Source organism: Scatophagus argus, chromosome 1, assembly GCF_020382885.2.
Source record: "Scatophagus argus isolate fScaArg1 chromosome 1, fScaArg1.pri, whole genome shotgun sequence".
Classification (NCBI taxonomy): domain Eukaryota; kingdom Metazoa; phylum Chordata; class Actinopteri; family Scatophagidae; genus Scatophagus; species Scatophagus argus.
Window position 1 is genome coordinate 2,246,756 of NC_058493.1, and position 26,361 is coordinate 2,273,116.

The 26,361-nt window shown below is 40.1% G+C and overlaps 1 protein-coding gene across 2 annotated transcripts in view; it reads right to left on the bottom strand.

Annotated features, from left to right (window-relative positions):
* arnt2 (aryl-hydrocarbon receptor nuclear translocator 2) overlaps positions 1-26,361 on the bottom strand; it is a 55,416-nt gene that overhangs the window by 17,985 nt on the left and 11,070 nt on the right. The window contains exons 3-12 of one of the 2 annotated variants that reach the window (XM_046389063.1): positions 24,879-24,926; positions 22,953-23,000; positions 20,964-21,177; positions 19,768-19,981; positions 15,970-16,072; positions 12,211-12,276; positions 11,017-11,102; positions 4,589-4,665; positions 4,207-4,341; positions 2,396-2,470 (exon numbers count right to left, since the gene is read on the bottom strand). In XM_046389063.1, coding sequence (XP_046245019.1) covers positions 2,396-2,470; positions 4,207-4,341; positions 4,589-4,665; positions 11,017-11,102; positions 12,211-12,276; positions 15,970-16,072; positions 19,768-19,981; positions 20,964-21,177; positions 22,953-23,000; positions 24,879-24,926 — 1,066 coding nt within the window. The remainder of the gene's footprint in view (positions 1-2,395; positions 2,471-4,206; positions 4,342-4,588; positions 4,666-11,016; positions 11,103-12,210; positions 12,277-15,969; positions 16,073-19,767; positions 19,982-20,963; positions 21,178-22,952; positions 23,001-24,878; positions 24,927-26,361) is intronic. The other variant, XM_046389140.1, reaches the window with a different exon arrangement.

Consider the following 26,361-nt stretch of genomic DNA (forward strand, 5'->3'; position numbering starts at 1 on the left):
ACCAGCAAGCGAGAAGAGATACTCTGCAAACTTGTTGTTTATGGAGAAAGCTTCTCTCGAAGAGCTGTTGCTTCCAAATCAGGAGCCAAAAAGGCACTATTCAGTGAGGGCGCACAGGCCAAACCCTGACACCAGATATGTCCTCCTATGCTGCAGCACATCCCCGTGCTAATCGCCACAAAACCTGAATTGTTTTGAACGAGGCCTAACAGACAACAAACTCAAACAAACCAGAACACTAGATCAAACGCAGCAACCATCTAATAATCCAGAGGCCCAGATCAAAGAAGACAAAGGTTTTTTTAATCAGCTAATCAAGTTGTATGTATTAGGCAAAGTTATGTGACATGTGGGGGAATTGCAGTTGACCTACTTATAATCAGAATGAACTCTACCAGTGATTGAGAAGTCTAAATATTAGCAGACATATGCAAAAAGCATAATCAGTGAACCTAATCATTCAGCCTGAAAGCACTCCTGTCAGTCCAACCAAACTGAAACATGCTTGATGAAGGGTAACATGTCTGCTACTTGAAGAATACACTTGAATCACCAAAGTGTTGATGGACTGTGTGTACATTACTGGAACAGAGCCAGAGCCTTCCACGGAGAGCAGCTGAGAAGGGAAACATTCTTGGTGTTGGTGAACTTTCCCACCAAGCTGCTGAGAGTGACAAGGAGCTTTTATATGTCTGTGGAGAGTTTTATGTATTCAGAGTGGATTTGTTATGGCAATAAAGGTAACAACTGCTGTTTATGTGGACAGCCATGAACCACTCAGACTGCAGGCAAATCAGATTTGTTTCTCCTATCAAATTTTTAAAACAGACCTTCTTCACTGTTACACGCAAGTGATCAGATGGGATTTGTCTACAGACATCACCAACCTATCTGCAAGAACTGCTGTGGTAACGATGCAGGCATCAGTATCTACATGCGCTGATGGTGCGGAAGCGTGCGAAATGGAGATCCATCGACTTGCTCTCACAAATGATTTCATCATCTGTCGATGGGCTGTTGATCTCTGTGCTGTCCTACATACTACTCTGCTACTCTGATGCTCTTCTGTCTCTCTGGTGTTAGCGCCACTGCTGTGTCACGTTGTGAATGACACGAAGGACACTTTGATATCCGAGTGAGACACATCTTTAGAAATCTAATTTGAATCACATTTCAAACCACCTCCAAATCTGATTTGCATTTGATTTTATTTTTTTGCTGTACAGACTTTCTAAAAATCAATCTGGATATAATCTGGACTTGGGCTGGCAGTCTAAACAAAGTCCAGTTCTGTACTGCATGCAGTTCCAGGTTGATAAAATACCTAGACTGATTCGCTTTACTCTCAGATTGATAAAGCTTCTATCAAATCTTGTGTTTTAGCCCTGTTTGTGAATTTAACAAAACCCCAACTGTAACACCACTGCGTGACCGTTGTGTCTGTGGTTCAACGGGGACCAACACTTTAGTTTCAGGAGTCTGAGTCTTTGAGTTCAATTTTCATGTATATCATCATAGCAATAATTTAATCACCTTTACAACTGGTAATAAATTTGTAAATACCTTTGATCCTCAGTGGTTCAAATATGATAAACAGATTAATGCTGTTTGTCACTCTTCGTTGGAAAAACTGTGATTCGCTTCAGTTTAATCAGTTAGCTCTAAAGTCATATTGCCTTATATCACAGCCCATTGCTCTGGTTTTCTCTGCATCTTAAATGTGTCTAACATCGTTTATTAAATCTTTTTATGATGACCCAAAGTACTTTCGAAGTCCTTCTTAGCATTTTAATGTACAACAAAATAAATTGGCTTTGCTTAATCGTGATTTAATGTGGCTAAAAATGAAATCCGCCACTTTAGTTTAGTCTGGTCTTCAGACTGAAACCTTCAGCAAATTAACTTGAGAATCCTGTTAAAGCATCGCAGTGACTCACTTTCAGATTAGTTACTGTAGCTGTGTGAGCTGACAAAAAGCACAGCACTACATAAGCCCAGTGCTGGCTTAGTTACAGTGGCGTAGATAAATTTATTAAATTTAAAATCCTTCTAATGACATTTAAAGCAAACATAATGTGGCTCTGCCATATCTCAGTGAGCTGTCCATCCCATGCAGGTACTCCATACCTCTCAGGTCACCAGATCATGACTGCTCAAAGTTCAAGAGTCGGGGTGACTGAGCTTTTTCTGTATTCTGTGTTCCTACACTATGGAATGGTCTGCCTCTGGGGATCAGAGCAGCAGAACTCTGCTGACTGTTTTAAATGTACAGTATCTATAAAAAGTATCGGCCCCCCGCATGTTTTCCCGTTTCAAAAAAAGCTTACTGTCCAAAACTAGTGGTGTCCGAACTGCCTCTCATCTGATCGAGAGCACAGCTACAAACTGGTCTTACCTGTTGGAAACTTTCTCTCAAGTGACTTTGGTCCTCAGGATGGCAGAACTCCAGAATATCTTTCCCCAGCAGGTCCTACAAGACAGCATACCAGTCAGTTAAAAGAAATTTTAAAAATGTGCTTCACCAAATAAATACACCAGCATAGAAAATCAGGCTGCATATTGTAGTAGGATTGTAGGATAGGAAAAGATAATCCTTTATTGATCCCCTAATGGGAAATTTGAGTGTTGCAGGATCTCAGGACAGAATAGGAATAAGCACTGAAGGCATAATATACAATAAAAAACAAAATATTGACACATACATACAAGTACTGTGTGTGATACATACTATGGGCATTACATACTATATTGTAACGTCCATAGATTTGATTTCTGGTAAATAGATTGTCAATGACAAATCTTACATCTGAAACTCGGACAGAATAAGTATTAGTAGTAGTAGCTGGAGCCACAGAATCACGCACATAAGAGATGAACTGGCCTTGTTTTGTAGACATTATATCTGAATGTGATTTTGAGGTAAATTAATTACAACAACTTCAAACTAAGTATTTTCTGCTTCCCTGGTTTTAAAAGAATCATGTCAACATAGTAAATGCAGGTTATCTGAGGTATGAAAGTGATTTAAAGACTGAGTACAAACCTTGTCCTTAAAGGTGAGAAGTATCTGTAGGTGTTATAATGGAGGTGACATAATTTTAAAAGTAAGATAAATGTTTTGCAGCAAAATTCTCTGCAAGACTACTGCAGGTTTGAGCTGCTCCTCTACACAGGAGTATGTGTATAGAATAGAATAGTCTTTATTGTCATTGTACATGGTACAACAAAATTGAGGGGGGGTGCTCCCACTGAGCCACAGTACACCACAAAAAGAAATAACATGTATGTATGTACACAGTATGCATGTTTGTTCTGATGAATAATGTAACAGAAATATAACACTCTGATACTGTGATTTGTTGTTGAGTAATGAGAGAATCAGGCAACAAAGGCACAAGCTGAGCGGCCACAGGAATGTGTATGACACACCAGTGCACGCAACACATCTTTTTCATCCTAGTCTGCTTATTTCCACTGTTAACACTCAGTAACTTCCATGCATAGCTGATCATGTTTAGTATTGCTTAGTCATGGAATTTGCTCGTCCTGTGGAACATGAGGAGTTGATCTGAACCCATAGCGTGACTGGAGAACAACGGAGTCTTAGTGAATTAATTGAACTTTAAAAGTCAAAGTGATTGAAAACAAGTGTTTGTAATTTGAGTGGGTCATAACAACTGACCACTTCTCTTTTACATTTTCACTCTTTGGTCAAAGCAGCAATATATTTTAGTCTGTTTACTTACTTCACTCAAACCGTAAACTGTCAGATAACTGCCAATTAATGTGATGTTAAAAATATATAAATATTGATGTCATCTTAATAATATATATGCACATGATAATACTGTGCAAATAATCCAGTCCAGATGTTAGGCCTTGTGGATCTTTTGCTTAACAGTTCATCTGGTTACCTTTTCACTCTTCATTAAATGTAAGTGTTCTTTTTGTATACTTGTACAAATCTCCCTACACTTGTAAATTTTAATATAGTCTAATATAAGCCTGTTTCAAATGAAGGCCTGTTTCTCTCTGTCATTGAAGTAAATTTATCACACAGAAAAGAAGCAAAAAGGTCATGAAAATTTAATGATGTTAACATCCGATATGAACATGTTACAAGGTCAAAGCAAAGTTCCCTTGCATGAAACAGATGATAACACTACTACCTACGCTACCATTATGAATTATGAATCCCCTCCTAACCTGAGGCTGGTAACCAATGACATTGATGCAGCGCGGGTCGACAAAAGTGATGACACCATCCGAGTTGTGACGCGACAGGAACTCTGTGGGCACCGACAGGCCGTTCATATCCATAGAGACCGGAGAGCTGGTCACCTGAGGGAAGGAGGGCACACACACATATTTATGATACGTCACTGAGGCAGCGCTGATTCTGAGTGTTAATTAGAGTCTGAGCCCGTCAGTAGCAAAAAAAAGAACTGCTGGCTGCTGCGCTTGTCAGGCTATCTCTCCCTCAGATGGAGGCAGCATATTTAGCTGTAATACGTTGAAATGATGAGTGTTTGAAAAATACAGTGTACAGAGGGGCAGGTGGTTCAACTGACAGCACCACCACACAAACCTGCAGTCTTCCAATGGCAACTAGGCAGTATTTTCCAGTCTGACCTGCCTCTGTGTCTTCATCTGGTATAGTCATACCTGAGGAAAAGAAAGTCAGAGAGGGAGAGAGGTGTGAAACATGAGTGCCTTTTAACAGACATATCTGATAAAGTGCAACCGCTTGTTTTTCCATTTGCTACTTGAACTTTGCAGCAGTGAGAGGTAATCAACTGGCTGAGATGTTTTCACCATTAAGCCTTCACGCTACAAGACAGATTTCAGCCACAATACCAGACTCATTCAAACAAATATTCAAACTTGCTCCTCTCTGTCTAATACGATGACTCAGCAGGGAGGGAGAAACAAAGACACAAGCAGACAAATCAATCCAATTTTGATGGCTTCTCTCCCATTAAACGTAGTGCGTCTCAATAAGTTTCAAGAAAGAAAGTTATGATAGCAAAAAAGACATGGGTCAAACTAAAAACTCTAGACTTATAACAGATTGACACCTGCTCACCATTGCATCAGGCATGGATGGCGGGGAGTTGATACCGTGTCTCCAGTGCCAGATCATTACTGAACACACTCCAGATGAAATTACCAGCACAAGATGCCAGCAATGTCTGGGATATTTTGGCTTCACTCTTGTATAGTCAGAGGAAGTGGAGACGCATCGTCCATATTTGTATGTGTCAGTGGTCTGGCCCCACAATGCAAACTTCAAATGGTACTTTACATAATTTGCACCATCACACAATGTTCCATGTGTTGAGAACTCTGACCACAGAAGCTCACACTACATAGCTGCACATGTTAATATTCTATGGCTTTTCTCTGGGGAAACAGATCACTTTTGCGTAATACATATTCAACCACTTCTATCAAAACCTGTTAGGATTTGAGACTAAGTTGAAATCATTCATATGGAGGATCAGAACTGGTCTTTTATGAAAAATAATAAGTAACATGTTTTATGTTATTTCACTCATGTTGGTGCCAAGAAATTGAGGCCATTTCCACCAAGCAGCCTGTTTCAGTTCAGTTCAGTTTGTTACATATTAGCACAGTAAAACCTAGATGTGTTTTACATCACAGACATTACTCTTAGGTATTTGACTGGAGCTTCAATAATCAGCTGATTATTTTTGTTAGATGGCTGCTTCATTTTTCATGCAAAAAACGACGAACGTCTGCTGTGTGGTGGAAAATATTTTCTTTATGTGAGACAAATAAGTACGATGTGAGTATTTTGTCCTCCTTGACTTGGAAACTTGAGATGTGTTGACTCCTGGCAGGATAACAAAAAAACTATTTGAAGACGCCACTTTGGACTCTCAGAAGTTATTGTGACCATTTTTGACAATTTTTATATAGACTACCTGATTAATGAATCAACCATGAAAATAACAGAGAGAATAATGGATAATGAAAGTAAATGTTAAAGTTAAGTTAAGTTAAAGTTAATGTTATGTTGCAGCGTTACTATTAAGCCCCCCTTTAGTAATGTGCTAGCAAAAGAAGAGAAGAAGAAAGAAGAAGAAGAAGAAAAATAAAATGGCAGAAGAAGCATATTTAATACTGTGGAGGAAATGAAATTATTTCACTCTGTGGTTAATTTACACACATGCACTGATGTATAGAGAGATGTCAGGGTGAGGGGTGGCTGCCACATGGCCTGGCACCAGGCCTGAGCTGTTAGAGGGGCGGCTGCCACACGGCACACTGACCGGTCTGTTCTGGGTTTAAACAAGGATAGGAGATCTGTGTGCCGCACACATTTAAATTAGAGCCAGACACAAAACACGACTTGCCTCTTTCTGAAATCTTTTGAAGTTTTGTTTTCTGATTTTTGCAATCAACACAGAAACGATTAAATTGTGAAATGATACATATATTTGCTACATATGCATTTTATGTTTTACTTGCTGAGTTGTTGAGTGGATCTGTGCATTGGTATTCAGAATATTCATGCTGCACTGGCGTTTCTTACTGGGTGACTTGTTGAAGGTGCTCTGTCGTCTTTTTAGTTTAGATGTCCTGAACTGATCCCAAAGATTGGTGTTAGGCCAACCGGCTAAAACGAAGCTCACATCAGCGATCGCTTGTTAACATAAATTCTGTCGGTAGCTTGGTAACAGGCCAATATTAAACAAGTCTGCTGTGCAGTTTCAGTGCTGCCAGGGCCTGTATGTCGCCAAATATGGCTTGAGTCAGTCTGTAACACAAATGTACAACCAGAGTGCACTGTCTTCGTAGTTCCAACAACTTCAACAGTGTGATAGATCTTCTGTTTAGCTGACTGCTAATACCGTTATTAAAACTGTTATTATTATACAACTTTTAGTTAATTTTAAGTATTGGGTCAAACTCTGTATTGGTCAATAAAGAACTCAAGTTGGGCCTAAAAAAAAATTGGATGACTGTTTCTGCGGTCTTCAGTGATTTGTTGTTCACTTCTTGTAACATCCATACCATCATTTTCTTCCTATCTATAACTACCATACAATATATTACCCACATAAAGATACTACGCGACCTTGAAAAACCAAGATAATGTGAATGAAACCAAGGAACATCCACAGCCAATCTGAAGGCCACAGGGAAGAGTCTATAAAAATATATCAAAGATCACTAATCAGACTCTGATTTACCTGGAGGCTGTTTAATATGCAGTAATTGCAGAGTAGGCATTTTATTCTGCTGAAACAGTAACAATTCACCACAGAAAAAAAAGAGGAGCCATGAGCTCCTCTCCACATGAAAACAAAAATCATGACTCTGTCATCATTCATGGCTACATTCCTCTCTTTTAACACAGTTCAGTCAGCAACAGCAGCAGCTCAATATGCAACTTATTGTATCTGTGTCTGCAGCGCGTGTCTCTCTGTTATCCATCTGTGATTTATGAGTGTATGCGTGTGTCTTGTTTAACGACCATCTGCCAGCAGAGCTGTATCCAGAACATTCCAAAGGAGTATTTTTAGTGCAAGGAAGTGAACCATGTGTCATTAATTTCAAAACACATATGGTGTGTGTGTGTGTGTGTTATACTTGGAAATATTCCAAGGTGAACTCAAAGTTAGGAGAGGGACAGAGGATTTAGTTGTGTTTTGCTTGATGTTGTTCAGTTCAGTTGTTCAACCCACCACATTAGTGTCCTAGACGCTGGGTTTGAGAGTGAATACACACATTCCAATCTCTGTCTCTGTAAACACTGCAGTGTGTGTGTGATGAACTCAGAGAGTGCATCTAAGGCCTCGTGTGTTTTCAGATCCACACATTACTACAGTTACACTGATGCATGGTATGAAGCTGAGATCTTATAGTATACGGCAGCTAAGAACACGTCTGAAAGGTATATCGTCTGAAATTTTTTTGAAGAATTTATTTTTTAGATTTTAGAGAAATCTTGCTGGAAGGTTTCAGTTGACATTTGGAGTGCAGTAGGTAATCCTACCATGTTTTGTGCTAGTCTAGCTTTTGTCATTATCAGCAACTCTCCTGTGAGCCCCAAACCAACAACGTGTTGGTCTTTGTCTCAGTACTGTCTGCAGCTCTTACACCTCAGGGACATTTTCCTTCCACTCTCTCACATACTTGTTATTCCACATTGGCAAAAACACACACTTAAAAAAATTAGACATGCACCAGTCGACCGGCCAGAGACCAGAGTCGTTTTCAGTGTTCTGGGACCAGACCAGAGACTGGCCGCTTAGCCTCGAGTATCTTTCTATTCCAAGCCGATCCCTTTTACACATGCACACACAGTGGTGCAGGTAATAACACAGCCGCACGCTAACGTGTCTTTAGTGTGGATATGCTTCACTGTGAATGAAGAAGACATCATTTGTAATACATGCAAGGCCAAAGTAAAATGTGGGGGGGCGAACCACTAAAATGTTCGGAGCAACAAACCTAATCAGACACTTAAAACACCATCACCCCCCTCTATCTCCCCCTCTCCTGTCTCTCTCCATCTCCCTGTCTCTCCTCTCCCTCCTCTTCCTCCCAGGCGGTCACAGCAGAAGGCCGTCTACACTGAGTCTGGTTCTGCTCGAGGTTTCTGCCTGTTAAAAGGAAGTTTTTCCTCGCCACTGTCACCATATGCTTACTCAGTGTGGGGGGTTTTGCCCTTGGACCTGTTTCTCCCTGATTCTCTTCTTTTTTGGTTGTTTTTGTTGTTGTTGTTGTTTACACACTTGTAAAGCGTCTTGAGATAACTGTTATGAATTGGCGCTTTAAATAAAATTGAATTGAACTGAACTGAACTTCATTTTGAGAGGAAACTGCAGAATTTAAAAATTTCTTTTATTATGAAATTAAAATTTTCCATTGAAGAAAGTTGATTTTTGTTTGTACATGCTGTCAATTCTAGTTCTTAGAAAGAAAATGATAATGGAGAGATCGGCAAAAACTGGTATCACCAGGTCACACTTACAAAAAAAAAATCGGAAATCAGAATCGAGTCAAGAAAATCGGTGCACCTCTAAAATAAATCTAATATTATTAACTACCTACAACCATCTCACATATCAATGATAGGAATAATATGAATGTTGCTTGCTCACAAAAACAAAACACAGAAAGAAAAAGCTGCAGCCAGCCTTCCCTAGATGATTGGAAGGATGGAAGGATGGAAGGATGGATGGATGGATGGATGGATGGATGGGCTGCTAACAGATACACGACTGCCACCCGATTGGTGGTAAAACAATGCTAGTTCCTGTTTCATTAACCAACTCCATGAAAGCACTGAGGTTCATGTCGTTACACACAACTCAAAACCAGTCTTGTGAATCACCAGCAGATTGTCACTGAGACAATCAGGAATGGAGTCACTTCTTTCCCACAATAAAAACATGTTACAATTCATTACATTTAGCTAGTCTGACACTGGGGACCCTCACTGCTCGCCCATGCCATCAGGTGTGAAAGCATTTTAACAGATATGTATTCTGACTCTCACACTCTCTCATCATAAAGAGGCAATCTAAAAACCTTTTACAACCAAGTTTCAAACCTACAGGAAGTAAATGTTTCATTAAGCAAAAGCAGACATTTGACTGGGGAGAAAGACCTAATTTCAGAATGTGAATGGGATCAAAATATGTGAGTAAAAAAGAGCAGCAAATTTTGCAAAATTCACTTCGGTTTGAACTTCAGTTGCGTTTCAGAACACAGAGTGATACTTAGAGGCAGCACGAAAACCACTGGAGAAAACTTGTAGATATGCTGACTTGTATGACTCCGCTTCCCGAGAGTACAGGAAAGGAAAAACAGGAATGAGACAGGAAAAAAAAGAAAAACAGAAGAGGAGGAACACCTGGGGTTCCTGGAAAGTTTCTGCTACAGGAGACACACTCAACACACAAGCTTGTGACAGTGAACAACCAAACTGTCAGCTGAAAGATACATGCACCAGTCAAGTTGCTGTTTCCATCCATGTCTGTCCAGACTCATATAATCTACTGTATGTAGTGACTGACAGAGAGCTTCATCACATGGTACAACAACAATCACCTGAAGCTCAGTGTCATTAAAACCTATAAACCTGTGGTGGACTATAAATCTTCAAGAAGAAGCTACAAACTCTAAAAGGTGGATGCTTCACTCACACCTTCAACCCCGCAGCACAGATGGTCTAAACAATCAGCACAGTTTCATGGTGGCATGGTGACACAAAATTAGTGGCATCAGTTCAGTATATGACCAAATGTGAAACCTGGTTACAATCTGCCCTTCTGTTCCTGAGTTATGCAGCTGAATAATGGACAGAAAACATTAGGATGTCACCGTGAAGGTGATCTGAACCCTTGAATATAAAATGTCATCACTGCATCATTTTATGTTTTAGACATTTGTGTGGAATTTTGTCATCATTAGTCGTACTCTAAAAATAGTCGAATTCTTGAGTTACAGATAAAAAATGTGTTTTGTGAGATCACAGCGACCTTTAGCCAAGCAAAATCTAATCAGTTCAATTATTCTAATCAGAACGTTTACACCAAATTTAAAGAGAGTCCCTTAAGGCGTTCCTAAGACACTGCATTGACACAAATGGGACAGAGACAGATAACCCAAAAACATAATACCTCTGTATGCAGCAATGGCCGGCACAGAGCCACAAGAAACACGCCAGCAGTCACACAAAGACAAACATAGGAAATGTTTGCTTGGAATCTGACTCTTGTCAGACATCACACACTTCCAAAAAAGCTGCTCTGAATCCGACCACTCCACTCATGCATATTGGACAGTTCCCAAAACCACACAGGCTGATGTGAACTTAAGGTTGAATCCAAGTCCAGGTCTAGAGCTGCGCAGAGGCCACAGCTGCTTTAAGTTAGACCAGGCCACACTTGCACTGGGCAGGGACTCGTGCCGTGAGGTGAAGTTTGGGTTAAGCAGGGACAGAGACAAAAGCATCAACTGTGTGTGTTTGCTTACCTGCAGGGGGCCATGCTTTGATGTAACCAGTGCAATGCACCACGGAGTACTGAGCCTCTCCTTCTTTTGAGGGTCCAAGACCATTCCTGTCCATCAAACACAAACACAGACACACACACACACCAGCAGCATGTTAGGTACTCAGACACAGCCTGTTTCAATATTGTATATTTGGGGTGTAATGCAAAGCTAATGTGTGAATCTGTTTGTGTATATGGATTACATCAAAAGGCTGATTTATTTTCTCTGTTAACATAAAAAAAAGTCTAAACATTGTAAATAAAAGCCAGCAAACTACAAATGGCCAATAATGAAAATGGTGAGTCAGAGTTTACATGGGGCCATACTGCACGACTGTCTTTAAATACATGAGGTTGTGTGCATCAGCGGTTCCCAACCTTTTTCTCTAACATACCCAACAGTCCTGTCAGATGAACTGAAGCACCTCTTCAGCAACACCACCTGTCTTGTTCCACATTTCTTTATTTGAGTTGATTTTAAAGCAGATGTTAGACTTTTTTTCATACTGCTGAACTCTAAATGATCAGTTCAGTTTGATCTACTTCAACATTTAAGCATTGCTATTAGTTATGAATAAATGGATGAAATTCAGTAAGTAGATAATTAGTTAAAGTTTCATGACTTCCAGCTCACTTTTTCAACCATTTACTTGTTACTTCTGCTTGCTTGCGAGTTATGTATGGGGGTTATATCTGTATCAGGGGTTACAGCTGACTCAATAAGTGCATATATGCACAAATTGAGCTTCTTTTCAGGCTTTCCAAGTACCCCTTGGCAACAACAGAAATACTCCAAAGGGTACAAGTAGCCCTAGTTGGGAATCACTGGTGTATTTGATGAATGTTGAGCTAACCTCAAATTTAGAGAGATATAAACAAAGAGGGGGCCACAAGAGCTCATTAAGCCCTGTTGCATCATTTTCAATGACAAAAGAGTTTTTTTTTCTCTTTAAGTTTCTATTTAAAAAGAATGTTTAATCAAGAGGCTAGGTAGGTGGTGGCAATAAGACACCATCCTGCACTGCTGTGTACAGGTGTGGCCATGTTTATCAGCATCCCTCAGGTGAGGCACAAGTCAACATTGATGGGAGCGTGAAGAGAGAGGAGAGAAGACAGACAGGAGGGTGAGGCAGAAAGTGGATCCCAACAATGATTAGAGACCAGGTTCCTGTACCTGTATCTCTTCCTCATGTTCGACAGACGGTTTAGGGAGATGTGATCCAGAGGAGCGCTGCCGCACCTGCAAATAGAAACACAGAATTAAGACAACAGCATACATTACAGTCACGGAACACAAAGGAGGCAACGCACACACACAGCTGCTTCAGCACAACCTGTGTCTGAGAGCCCCACACTGCAGGGTAGAGGCCAGCTGCAGCTGCTCATGTAATATAATGTGATACTGTTTCATTAACGTCAAATGCCACATAGAAAAAACACAATGGTTCTTTTCATGAAGGTCTAATTTTATGATTGTGGGCAATCCAATTCAATTACATTATACATTGATGAATTCCATTGATGACTCGTTGATTGATGGCTTTAGGCCCACTTCTTTTGTCCCCGCAAGTGGTGGCTCTGTCAACTGATGACATAAGACTGACTGATTTTCTTTTTACATGTATTTTAGATAATAATGTCTAGATGTCACAAACCTTGTACGGCTAAACCAGTATAAAACTTACATTTTTCCAATGCACACTTTCATATCGAGCTGGTTGGATTACTGTAATGCTTTCCTATCTGCTTTATCACAGAAGTTACATATCAGCCACAGTCTGTTAGTTGTTAAAAAGTGCAGGAGAAAAACCTTTCAGGTTTTATGCTCTGAGCTGCTGAAGCATTCTGCCTGAGGACCTGGAAGGAGCTGGAAATGTAAATCTTCAACCATCAGCCCAGCTTTTCATTCAGTGTGGTTTATCGAATTTATCTGCCTCATTTTATTAATTAATCTTATTGTATTTATCAGGAATGAATGAAATGGTGTTTTTTTTGTTCAGGTAGTACAGATAACCATTTTTTTAACATGCTTCTCATGGACAATACCAATAAGACAGCTGATAATGTCACATTTTTGTAGTTTACAAAGAAGTTCATAAACTGTAGTTTATGCTCATCTAGGGTGCAAAACGCTAAGTAATAGTAGTAGCTTTTCTGAAACTCTAAAAACAAATGTTCACATTGATAACATCATGTTCTAGTCATGTTCTAGTACATAGATTTTGCTTATTTGTGGACAATGACCCCATTCAATTTCATCTTCACACTGTCCCTGAGCAGAGCTGCAGGCTAATGCAGTGCTGTCGGGCAAAGGTATGGCTCCATCATGATCACTGCAAAGCAATCACCTTAATAATACAACTCAATAATTTCCAGACAACAATAAACAATGTTTAAATTGTATATGTTGCACCACCAACACCAAATAATACACTGAAATGAGGTCCTCATTACCATTTCCCATGGGTGAGTGACAACACTCTGCAAGTGGTAAAGGTCTGTTTTGTACCATGGCTGAAAGAGGTGTGATTACTTGTCATCTCAGCTCAGTGCAGAATGAACCACAAGTCAAACAGGTTCCAGACTGACGTGTGCATGCTGCAGGCAGCTATTGCCTCCTGTTGTATTTTCTTGAGTGGTACAGTCAACAGGTGTTTTTCTGTGGAAAGGCCTGCCTGGATGGGTGAACATTATACAAGCCTGCCTGGATCTAATAATCATTTCCCTGAAATGTTAGCCTGCTGATAATGCTTTTATGACGTGCCACAGAAGTAGTTGCGTTTCACTAGTTTGCTTGCAGTCTCTTTCAGTGCCCCGGCGGCATGTTGTTTGAATTATGCAGAGCCTGGAATAGCAACAGAACAGAATAACAGGCCAGTCCAACAAATTCCAAGGAACACAACACTCTGTGGTTCTCATGCAACTTGCACTTCCTTGTGATCCAGACAAAGAAAGGACAAAGCAGCCCCGTGGTGACTCTACACTAACATGACCACAACTTGCCAGCAAAAATGGAAAAGGTGTGTTATTTTGTTAAAGTAAACATGAACTATTCCAAGCCCTTGACGAAATCAAAGCTTTGATGCAGTTTGTAGCCAACAAGTAATGAGGGCTGTGGGATAAACTGCACGATACTCTGACAAAGAGCACAAGGCAGGAGACAAGAAACTGAGTTTGTAAAGGGTCAGAAGCTATGAAGAGGACATCGGGTGATCCATCCAACAGACGGCAATAATTATTAGAATACAGATGGCGAGCTAAGTCTACTTATCTGTCAAGTATGGAAACAGCAGTCATTTCACCAACAACTTCTGGTGAGCAGAAATATCCCTGCCATTACGTCAAGATCAAAAGGCATATGACTTGAGGTTCACACGCTGTGAAATAGGTTATGGGTCCATGAACATCTCCATTTAAAAGGCAGGTATGCATCATTTATTGTACTATAGCTTTGTGGTTTTAAGTAGCCTGGTGTGTGCATAGTCTTAGCTGTGTAGGTCCTAAGCCACTGTTACAGAACAGCAATTCTGCTGTTGAACACATTTGAACTTATCAATTCTACTACATGTCATCAACAAAATACAAACTGCACCTTTTAAACTCCACGTCTCAGTAAAAGGAAAAGAACTGTGACCCTTGTTCACATCAACACCTCATCCTGTGGCTTCCACTAGTGGGCCACTCACTACATACAATCCATGTAAAAGAAAAAAATAAAACTGAATCTGAAAAGTGTAGCCTAGTCATGTTGTAAGATAAGATAAGATACAGGTCTATTTACTTATGAAACGACAAGATGAACAAGAGATGAGGCAAAATTTGTGTTCAGGTATTTTCATAGGTTGCCAGTAGTAGGTTTATGTCTTATTTCTCCCACAATGTTTTGAAATCCATGTTAGTGAGCACTTCTCCTTTGCCAAGACAATCCATCAACCTAACAGGTGAGGCATATCCACATGTTGATTAAACAACATGATCACTAAACAGGTGTGTCTTGGGTTGGTCATAATGCAAGGCCACTCTTAACTGTGCAGTTTCATCACACAACACAATGCCACAGAATAAGTCACAGTTGAGAAAGCGCTGAAGGAAAGGTCAGGTCAGTGCCATGGGTGCACTTCTGTCAGCATGACACAGGGCGAAATGAAATGAAGTGGACATACTGTTTCAAAATAACAGAATACTCCACCCTACTTTTCACCTCTGCTGGAATCTTCCATCTAGTTTCTTTCTCTGCCTTTGACTCACCCTGACAGTTTGACACAGGTCCACACATTAGCCAACAGTGGGGGCTAATCAGAAATAACTCAGCAGGGGCATGAAGCAAGTGAAATAAAGAAAACTGCCGTTCATGTCTTTGCAAACGTATAATGGCTGTCACTTTGTGCGCTCCATGCTGCTGACTGCCTGTCACATTACTTGAGCACCTGCTGTTTACCACTGTGAACCCTTTCAGCTTACTGGCATGTCAAATGTTTCAAATTTACTGTAATATGGCCTTATATCAGTGACCTTATATCAGAGGACTCATTTGTTTTCAACATACTTCATTTTAGCTAAATCTAATTCATTTCATTGAGTCATTATCTCAATCTATTACTGACAGAATGATTCATTAAAAACAATGTATACACGCACAAGAACTAGACTTTTAGTACATGATCAAAGCAGTATGACAGTGCACCGTGTTCATCACTAAAAATATCACTCAACCTTTTTAATGACGCTGTTTGTGCTTTTAAAACATTGTTATTCATGAAAATAAATCAGGAACCACATTGTGCACATTAGACCTTCCTGTAGCCTCCATGGAGTTACAACGAACACCTCATGGCAGATGTCCGGGGGAAAAAAAAGTTTGGATGTCATAAAACTTTTTGTTCCACAGAACCGAAATTAGAACACATACACTTATTCACAGAGTCACACACACCTCATGCGGCAGATGAAGGAACGTCGTGAGCCCATGCACATCCTCATGGAGGACTGCTGTCCCTCCTTCTTCACCGTCCCTGTCTTCAGGTCCAGAATCCGTCCTGTTAACACACAAAGGTCAAACATACTCTCTCGGCAGTTCATCCTTGAGCGGACAATGGTGCCAAATTCAGAGAAATTCCCAAAAGAAACTGTGTTCACATGGGATGGAAGCATAACCTGAAAACATACCAAAGTAAGATTGCTGGAGAATTCAGTTTAAGTTTTAAGAAACAAAAAAAAAATCTTCCTCAGCTTATTGTTGAGGCTCTCATTTGTCACATATTTATGCTTTTAGCCACATTAGCCACAAAGAATAAAATCTGTGTCAGAGACCATTTTCTACAGACTGTATCCTTAATAAATGTCATAGCAATTTAGCCAGATGCCCAGAATTTGCAGTGGACAACACAGTCTGACAGGCTGACCTCATGACTGACTGACAGTGTCACTGTAGAGCACAGCCATTTTTTAACTTTCACAGATGGACATCCAAAATATCTTATTTATTGTCACTAACTCAGTTTGTGCACCAAAGCCGAACACTGTTACCTGTATACCTGTTCAGACATAAGTAAAATGTCCCATTAGAATAAATTCAGGTAGTATTAGTCTACAGTATTTAACCAAACTGTGTCATGTCCATCACATAAGAGATACTGTTCTAATGGACTCTAAGTAAAAGGCTCTTAGAGAGCAAATTTATGAGACTGTGATGAACATCAAAATGCCATTTGTGTGAGCTAAGTACCCAGCCATTTCCTGGCATTGAGGCAGAGATGAAAAGAGAGGAATTCATGTGAAGACAGCTGATCACTGTAGCTGCCAAAAGAGACCTACACCAACACCACACTGAGGTCTCGACAGCACTGAGAGTTTGCAAAGACTCTCTAAGTCTTGATACGGTTCAATTTTTCAATTTAAGAACCATCAACACTTAAATATATGATAAGCAGATCTTAATAATTTTGTAACTGGCAGCCTTTGTGAATCGAATTAAGAATCTTATTTTGCTATGGGACACAGAACAATTGCTCCAAGGACCTCCAAGGGTCACATGGTTGAAGTGGTTTGGTGTAGGATTATGGCTCACATTAAGGTTCAGTTTGTGCAGGATGGAGGCAAAGAGGAAGGTGAGACCCGACAGCTTGGCTCTGTTACCATAACCTGCATAATCAGTCTCCATGGTCATTAGAATGTGTCTGATCCCTTCCAGATGGAAAAGGAATTCTCAGTATCTCACAAATATGAAGCTGACTGGAACTTCACACGCAAGCACATGACTATGATGTTGTTTCAAGCAGATGCAGACAGACGAGAGAAGCCTGATGACCATGGTAAACACATAACAGACGAGATACATCATCGAAACCTTGCCCAAAGAACACAGGAAACAAACAAAACAAGCACATGCTATTCTCTGGCACTCCAACTCCAGCTTTTATGAACCTGTTTTAAACATCAGCATCCATTTACTAGTCATGATTTGTACTACTGTGAAAACATTTGTACATCTTCTGGAGCCATCTTCTGTTTTCTGAACAATATTATGTTGTTATGATATTTTAAAATCCTGTGTGAAATGTTAGCTGTGTAAACAACAGCTTGTACCTATCCATTCATCCATTTTCTATACCGCTTATCCGGCAAGGTCGTGGGGGGCTATGGGAGAGGCGGGGTACACCCTGGACTGGTTGTCAGTCAATCACAGGCCTGACACACACAAAGACAGACAACCACGCACACACAGCTAGGAGCAATGTAGAGTAGCTAATTAGCCTCTGTCTTTGGTATTGTGGGAGGAAGCCGGAGAACCTGGAGAAAACCCACGCAGGGACAGGGAGAACATGCAAACTCCACATAGAAGGGCCCAGACTGGGATTCAAACCTAGAACCCTCTTGCTATGAGGCAACAGTGCTAACCACTGCACCACCCAGCCTGTAACTATAGCCTTAAAAAAAATGGAACAAAACGCACATAAGTGCCTGTCAAATTGTTGTTGTTATTATATGTAGTGCACAAGTGACATTACCATACCAACCGTTGGCTGGCTAATGCCCGTTCTGCCTTCCTATTGGTGGTGTGAATGCAAAGAGGAAAAAAAGCCTCTGAGGGTATTAAGTTCTCAGGGAGCTCTCCAGTGAATAGTTCCTCTCAAGAGTCCCCTAAACAGTCAAAATTGCCTACCGTTTTGGTTGACACCTTTAGGCAGAAATGACATATGTTTAAAACCTGTCCTCTTTGCTGAATTTGATGCTACTCCACCATCATCCAATGATATTGGTCATAAAGGCAATCTTAAGTTCCAAAAAAAAATATTAAACGCAAATATCGAATACTAGCTAATAAAATGCAGGGATCACCACATTTGTAATACCCCTGGCCCCCCTCCCTCACCCAAACATTCCAAAACAGTAAACAGATCACTTATTATTCCCACACTGAACTACTGAGAGTAACAACTGGTGTGCAGCAAACAATCATTTGTTCCACTTGTGGCTGATTAATGCTGTTCAGACCTTCCAAGCCAGCAAGTTAAAAAAAACATTCCTGTAACAGACACGCAACAAAGTTCAAACTGTGAGAAGCAGAAAGAGGAAAAGTCTCCAAAACATACTGCTTTAGTTCCACTATCAACTCTGAGAAATGGTGGGATTTGATAGGATGTGCATAGGCATATACTCTTGTGTGTATTCTCATCTTTCAAGTCTTACTGTGTTATGTGGGTTACATGCCCCATGCTGGGTTTTCAGTGTCAGATGGAAAGACCAACAAATTCAAATACAAACTCAGAGGCTCCACTGAAAGGCTGCAGAGGAATTTACAAGACAATGCTGCCCTCTAGTGAGCACTATTAGCATGTCTGAGATTTTTACATTTTAAAATGTCACTTTCACAGTCCTAAGTGCCTTATAACACAATCATTGTACACCCTTATAGAATTATCCCCTGATATGAAAGATACAAGACATGGAAGAAATCACTTAATACATTAAAAATGGTTGAAAAAAGGGTCTAAATTGAGGCAGAGGCTGAGGAGCCCAAAAAAGTAGCAGAAAACATTATACAACCGGTTTCACATAAGGGACCTCTCATGGCAACTATGTTCATTTGATTTGAGAATTCCGCCTTATTAGCTTACACTATTCAGATCATTATCTCAGTCAAGCTTGAAATCCCTCCATCATGTGGGTCTGGTTTCTCTCCTGCACGTCGAGGCCTACCAGACGCTGATCTGTTACTGTAAGCACAACAAAAGCTTTCTTACTAAAGTAAATTATCAATGTAATCCCTCTAAAAGCAAAGACCGACAGATGTGAACTTCAACCACAGCTTTTCCTGCTACGGCAAGTTAAAATGTCTGCCATGAAAAAGGCCGATTCCACATGCATCACTGTGACAAATGAAACAAGTGGTAGTACCCGACAGGTAGGAGTGCAGACAGATATATCTGCTATCAGAGATGGCCAGCTGGATTTTTGTCGTTTTATTTTCCTGGTTTAATGGTCTGCCTTTGAGGAGTGAGTGAGAGCCGTTGTTCAATGACAGACGTTCAGTGAGTCAACCCAGTGGCACAAAAAAAACCAAGAATAACACCAAAGAGAGTCTGTGCTGAAAAACAGAGCAAATCCAGAATATTTTCATTCTAGACTGGGATTTAGATGTGTGATCACTGCAGTAATTAACAAAAAAAAAAAAGAAAAAGAAAAAACAACAATATTCAGCTGTAAGAAAATTCTTTGTGACAACCTCTACCTGTCATGGAGTTCTCTGAAGTACTGAGCTGTTCCCGTAGCTTTTCCACATCGTCAGGGTGGACCTGCTCATATAGAGTGCTGCCAAACCACTCTGACTGGGTTTGGTTCAGCACTGGTGTCACAGAGTCCGACACGTAGATCACCCGACCCGTCTCTGCAGCAACCACGAACAGGAAGCCGTCCGCCGCCTCCAGGATCAAATGTTTCAGCTCCTACAGGGAGCAGGGTGGTACATGAGCACACAGGCAAGAGGAGGAGGTAGCCTATTTATATTTTGCTGTATGCTGTCTAACACTCACTAATTAACATAATTATACAAGTGTACGAGTCAGATAAGTTTTAAGGAGCACTGTACCCTCATTATCTTTAACTCAAAACCTGAGTACGTCAAAAAGACATAATGAACTTGTTGAATGGTGACAGAACAGGCTGTGAATTGCAAAGCGGTTATGGTCTTAAATGTATATTGCCATTACAAATCAGGACATCAGACACTGATCTGTCTCAGGGTGTGTCTCAAACCACTCTCTAGATTAGTAGGTAGTGATCTGCCCAGGGAGTCATTTTCCAGTTTTCCCATTGCCAAAACTGTTGCAGTTTCTCGGAAAATTCGCAGGACTCATGCAGTGAGCAGCTTTGGTAACACAGGTCACTGAGTGTCCCACAGTAAGCACTTTCAAGCTTACTGAACCCTGTTACTGTAGTGCTTTTGTTGTGCAGCTTTGAAGTTCAATAATAACAAGAAGGCAGATCTCTTTTGTCTTCAGAAAAGTAGAGGACCTTGTCCATTAAGGGACTGTTCCCCTGAGGGAAATGTATTACACAAAAGAGTGCTACATACACTCATTAGGTTTTTTGACCTAACTGATCAAGCCTGTGCAGAAATAAATGCACACAGCACATAGATACAGTTTATCAGTATAAATGTAGATACTGATAAGTGACAGATATGCATTTACGCAGTCACGTAGGGAGCTGGATAGAAAATGTTTATCTCGCTCCCCAAACTGAGCATTTCCACAATTATTTTGTGTATGTGAATTTGGAGAAATTGGTTTTCACTTCTTTTCCGTCGATCAGTGCTGTGATTCAATGCAGTGAAATGATAAAAGAAAAACAATGAGGATAAGGATGAGCATGTTTCCTATTTGTAAATGATCTATGATAAAGCTTTGGGTCTCTGACAGTACAGACCTGTTCAGTGAGAAAGGAGGGCTTGTAGGCCCCGTCAGTCGATGTGTTGCCAGTGCCCCTCATGGATTTCATATGGGAGACAGCCATACGCAATATGGTCAGCTTATCAGGCTTTCGGGCCAGGGCGCTGCAGGTTGGGACCATGTCTGACAGCTCAGTGATGTACTGGGTCATTTTGTTGCGTCTGCGTCGCTCAATCTCACTGTGGTTCTCTCTAAAACAGAGAAAAGGGCAGTTGGATGCTTGGAGAGGGTGCAGGCTGGTGATGATCAACAGCAATGATGCATCTGATCATGATTTCTCTCTCCAGTCTTTGGTTTAAACTGCAAACTATGATCTATTTTAGTCTGAAAATGAAACACTGGAGGGCTGATTTAACCATTACATCTCACTCTTTACAAGCGACAGCTTCAGGGCATCAGTTGTCTTGAACAACTGATGTCGCCCAGTTGAAAAAAGGTGCTTGTAAGCTTATATTTTCACATTTTCAGATACTTCTTGTGTTGTGTCTTCCTCTGAGGGAAAACCGAAGGTCATTCAGCGAGTTCTTTCATGAGACATTTTACTTTGCTTGTTAGGATGTTTCTTCAGAAGAGGCAGCAGCCGGCAGGAACACACAAGGTTACGGCAAGAAAGGCTTTTAGATGTTTGCACGTAATAAACCTGTTAATATAGAAACTGACACTTCTCGCTAAGCTCTGAAGTTGTCAGTTCATTATTGTCCCATATTTTTACAAATATGTTACACCTCTGCACAATTTGGCATGTTAACCGGAGGAATGAAGCCAATTACTTTGGTAAACATAAATGTTTGTTGACTAATTTAACAAAAGTCAGCTCACTGGTCATCAGTCTTCTTTTATTATTTTTTTTTTCTAAATCCACCCTTATGTTTGATGACACATTTGATCCTGCTGGGTATGGATGACACCAGTCGTGCATAGAGAGATGTTGTGCCATCCATCACAGATGATTCGTTTCAGTTGCTCTTTGCTGGACAGATTGTATTGCACTGCTTTCTGCTTTCAAAGACCTCCAAAGGTATTCTATCGGATTCAAATCATCTCATAGTTTTCGCTTTATTCCCCTTTTAAAAACATAGCGTTTGTTATCATTAAATCCCTTTCCTGCCAAGCTTCTTGAGACTCATCTTTTCAGTATTTGGCTATACAAATTTAATATAAATGTCCGCTCCCCAACAACTTTGGCACTCATGCAGCCCCACATGGTGCTATGTGGTCACTGTGGCAGTCTTGGCCTGGTCCATGTCAAGCATGCTAGAATCTATCCGATCCAGGAATTTATTTTTGTGTGACCAAGGAACGTGCTGCCGATGCTCATCTTTTCATGGCTTCCTTTCTTGCTTTTTGGGAAAGCTTTGTCCTCCGTAACGTCTGAGTAGTCACAAGAACAACAGTGCCACAGTAATCCTTGTACCATGTCCTACATTATAAACTGAAACTATTACAATTATTCTCAGAGGACATAGTTTGAATGATTGAATTTTGAAGTTTAAGTGATAATGCATGGGCGTGTATTCAGTCTTGCTATATACTGTATATCATAATAAAGATGAACATGTTGGTTCATCTACAAGCTTCACACAAGCTTTTCAATTAGCAATGTGAAAACTGAGCACCCAGGGAGCTCATATCTTGGGCTAATTATGTTGATGTCTATGATCATAGGATACAGTGCTAAAACGTGGGAGGCAACGTTTCAGTATGTTGCTGGGACATTTCTCTGAGTGGCATCTGACATATCAGACATCTGATATGACACATAACAAAAAAAAAGTGGGTGATAAGAACTTTCATATTGACGGTTAACACTAATATACCAATATTGAGCTAATTTATTGGTATATAAACCCTACCATGTGTTGTTAGTATTTCAGTTTGTTCAGATAAAAGCAGATGTAAAAAGTGCAGGTCTGTTGATCCCTGAGTCAATGGAAAATCCTCTGTGGCCCCAGCTGGCTAAGCCTACCTGGCGTATCTCTCCTTATCCCCACCAGGAATCTGATCATCATCATACCTACAGAGAAGACAGGACACAGCATGTAACACAGCATACAAATAAACAGATGAAAAGCATCATGTAGCAACATCACTATCCATATTCATATCATGCAATGGTTAATGCATGTGAGTAGATGATTCAGAGTTTGATGGTAACAACATGGGCAAAAGTGGAAAAAACAGGGTGCCAATGGCTGGTGTAACCGGTACAGCTGTTCTGTTCCACTTGAGGAGGGTTAGGTTACTTATTAAACTATGCTATTCTACATTCTTGGTTGTTATGTTTTTAGAGTTGTGGCTTTTGTTCTTATTGGTTAGATTAACTACCAAACTTATCTGCTGACATCGTAGGGTGAGATGACATCACTGGACTCTGCTTTACAATAGACTGTAAAGCAAACTGTGACAACAAGGCAGCTGTCATAGTTTGGGGTTTAAGTTAATTCCTGTTTTATTCTGAATGCTTCTCATGGGCCATGTTTTTACACTTCCTCTCTTTGTGAGTGTCCAGGTAGTTTCACCTGCCCTGATCAATCTCCTGTGTATTCAGCCCTGCTCTTTCATCACTTTGTCATATTTGCTGCTTGTGTTTTCCCTCAGTAGTCCTGTCTGTGTTCTCTGTCTTTCTAGTTTGTTTTTTGTTTTTTTGATTTGCCCATGTCTGCTTCTTTTGTTTTTATTGTTCTGAATTTAGCTTTATGACATTAAAGCTTTCTTTCTGTTTTTCCGTATCTTGCATCAGGATCCTAAATACCTTCAAGGGTTTTTTTTCCAGGCAACAACATGGATGGTGAGACATTCAGATATGTTTTAAACATTTGATGAAACCAAATGAACAATACCACAATGGTCATTTGAGGAAATTAACAGTTTAAGTGTAGATTGTTCTAGATCTTAACTACTACTGAATTTTTGTTAAAATTTACATAGCATATTAAATTTACACTGTTCAAATATTTTTTTAAAAAGAACCTTTCTAAATTCTCAGAATTTAAATTAGCATTCATTTGTCCCTTTCAGCTCCTTGCTACAACCTAAAAAGTGTATTTCAATTTCTTCCCCGAAACACCCCAAAAACATTGAACTGGTCTTCTTTGCCAATATTTATTAGTCTCTGTGAATCAGTGTGTTACAAATTGGGAAGCAGGGCTAGGGAAAACAGCAGTGAATTGTTTTATGGGAATAACATATGTACAAAGTGCATGTACAGTGGCAAACCCTTTCACAGCTTGATTTTGAAGCTTTGCTGTAGCCAGATAAATCATACATGTTACACTGCTGTCCATTAATAAGAGTGCAGTTCCTCCTGTGTTCAGCAGAGAGCAGCTCCTCCTCCCCACTGCTACTACTCAACTTGGCAGCAACAAATCCACTGTTGTCAGCTCAGAAACAAAGCACTTACTGTATATCCTACAGACTTACACACTGCACAATATGAGAAGGAAGAAAAGGAAAACAAGTTGAGATAAATTAAATAAAATGTGAAAGGACGGTTGAGATGCAGTGACAGAAAGACTTGGATACACAGCAGAGCACTGTATTTCTAATGGAGGCAAATAAAAATTAAGTCATGAGATGTCCACGCAACAGTCAATGTTACAGAGAGTATCTGCAGGGTTCTCAAAAACAAATTTGGATTTTGTGAGATATTTTAAATGCATTTTAAATTTCCTGTTTGGCAACATGCATGCACACCGTATTACTAACCAATTTTCAAATTCAAAGACCATGGTGAAAAATGACTTCCAACTATTTAAAAACATTCATCCTAAGATCTTTAATTAATCTTACCTGCGGATACCCTAAAACAAGATCTGTATGACTTTGTGAACTAGTTCAAAACATTCCACACAGGTCAGACAGGACCAGTGCTATGTGCTTTCGGCGGTCTCACCTTGAAAATTTGCTAGGTCCCTCTCCGTCTTCGTCATCAAAGTCCATTCTGAGAAAAAACCACAGGAAACGTACTTCTGTTAGACTGAGAGCTGACGGTGATCTCTCATGACTAAAGAAATCAAAAACATCCACAGAGATGACTACAGACGGAGGTAAAGCGCAGACATCAGTTTGAAGTGACAGAGTTATTCTTCATTTGGTTCTGCTGTTGTAAAGTGACAAAGGTGTTTCTGCAGACACGATCAGTGTGTTTACCTGGCCAGTACTGGATAGTTCCCACAGCTGAGTATAATATAACTTAATACACTGAGACATTAGACCCAAACCCAGTTCCAAGAAGTATTTTAATTTCTCCAGCTAAACAATAAATGCATTTGATCCTTTATCTACCCAGATATAAAATAAAATTCTACTCTAATTATTATTATTGTTATCATTCTTTGATTCAACATCTGTGATGGTCAAGTGAAGTGGTGCATTTGATGGAGGTGGCAGTTCAACATGAACGAGATGCCACCAAAACAACAATAATAAATAAATAAATAAACTAGTACTCTACTGTGTGTATCACTTTAAGGGAACAGGTATTGGTACTGGTATCATAACTTTTTAAACAATCCTAATTACACAGTCGATGGTTTGACTTCAGCATGTCACCACAGAAAAGTGATGAGCCACTTTCTACTCCTGCCAATTTTTACTCCTCCTTTCTGGTCACAAGCACGCTGGGAAAAAAGGGAACAGCAGAAAGGAGCAGATCATATAACTCACTGTATCCAAATGTTAAGACTAAGTCCTAAACAACAACATTTTACATTATCAGCTGACTGCGGAAGTGGCCACAGAGAGCTACTTGTGCAGTACCAAACTGGTGCTGACACGCAGCACGGTGATAATGGTACAGTGGATCCTTTTTGACATCTTTAACTTCTGTCTCTCTGTCAAACTCAACCTCGACTGAAGGATGTTCAAGTACTACATTAACAGAGACAGATGGAAAAATATTTATGCGCCAAATTTCATGAGTTCAACATGTGTCCTAGCATCACGTCAGAAAAGAGGAAGAGATTAGCATGTCCACCCGGGTGTTTCCATTACAACCAATCAGAGCTGGAGCTGTTAAATATCCCTACCTACTGCAGTCATATGACCTGGAAATGAATGACAATTGTACCCTTTCCCACTGAAGACAAAATCCAGATGTTGGTGGTCAACATCAATGCATCTGAAGAAACTATTCAGGAGCTTGCATGCAACAGACAAGACAGTAATTATGATAAAAAAGGAATTGTTTTTTTGAGAAAATTAAAGCGTGCTTTAAAGAACATTATTATCAGATGTGTCAGCTCAGTACAAACAGCCTCGTAGTATAACAACATAGTAGGCTGCTACATTTTACAAATGCAGTCTTGTACAATAAACTACAGAGTTGACTGAAGTGGAAACCCAAAAGGGTGATGGAAATAGAAGGCAGAGCAGCG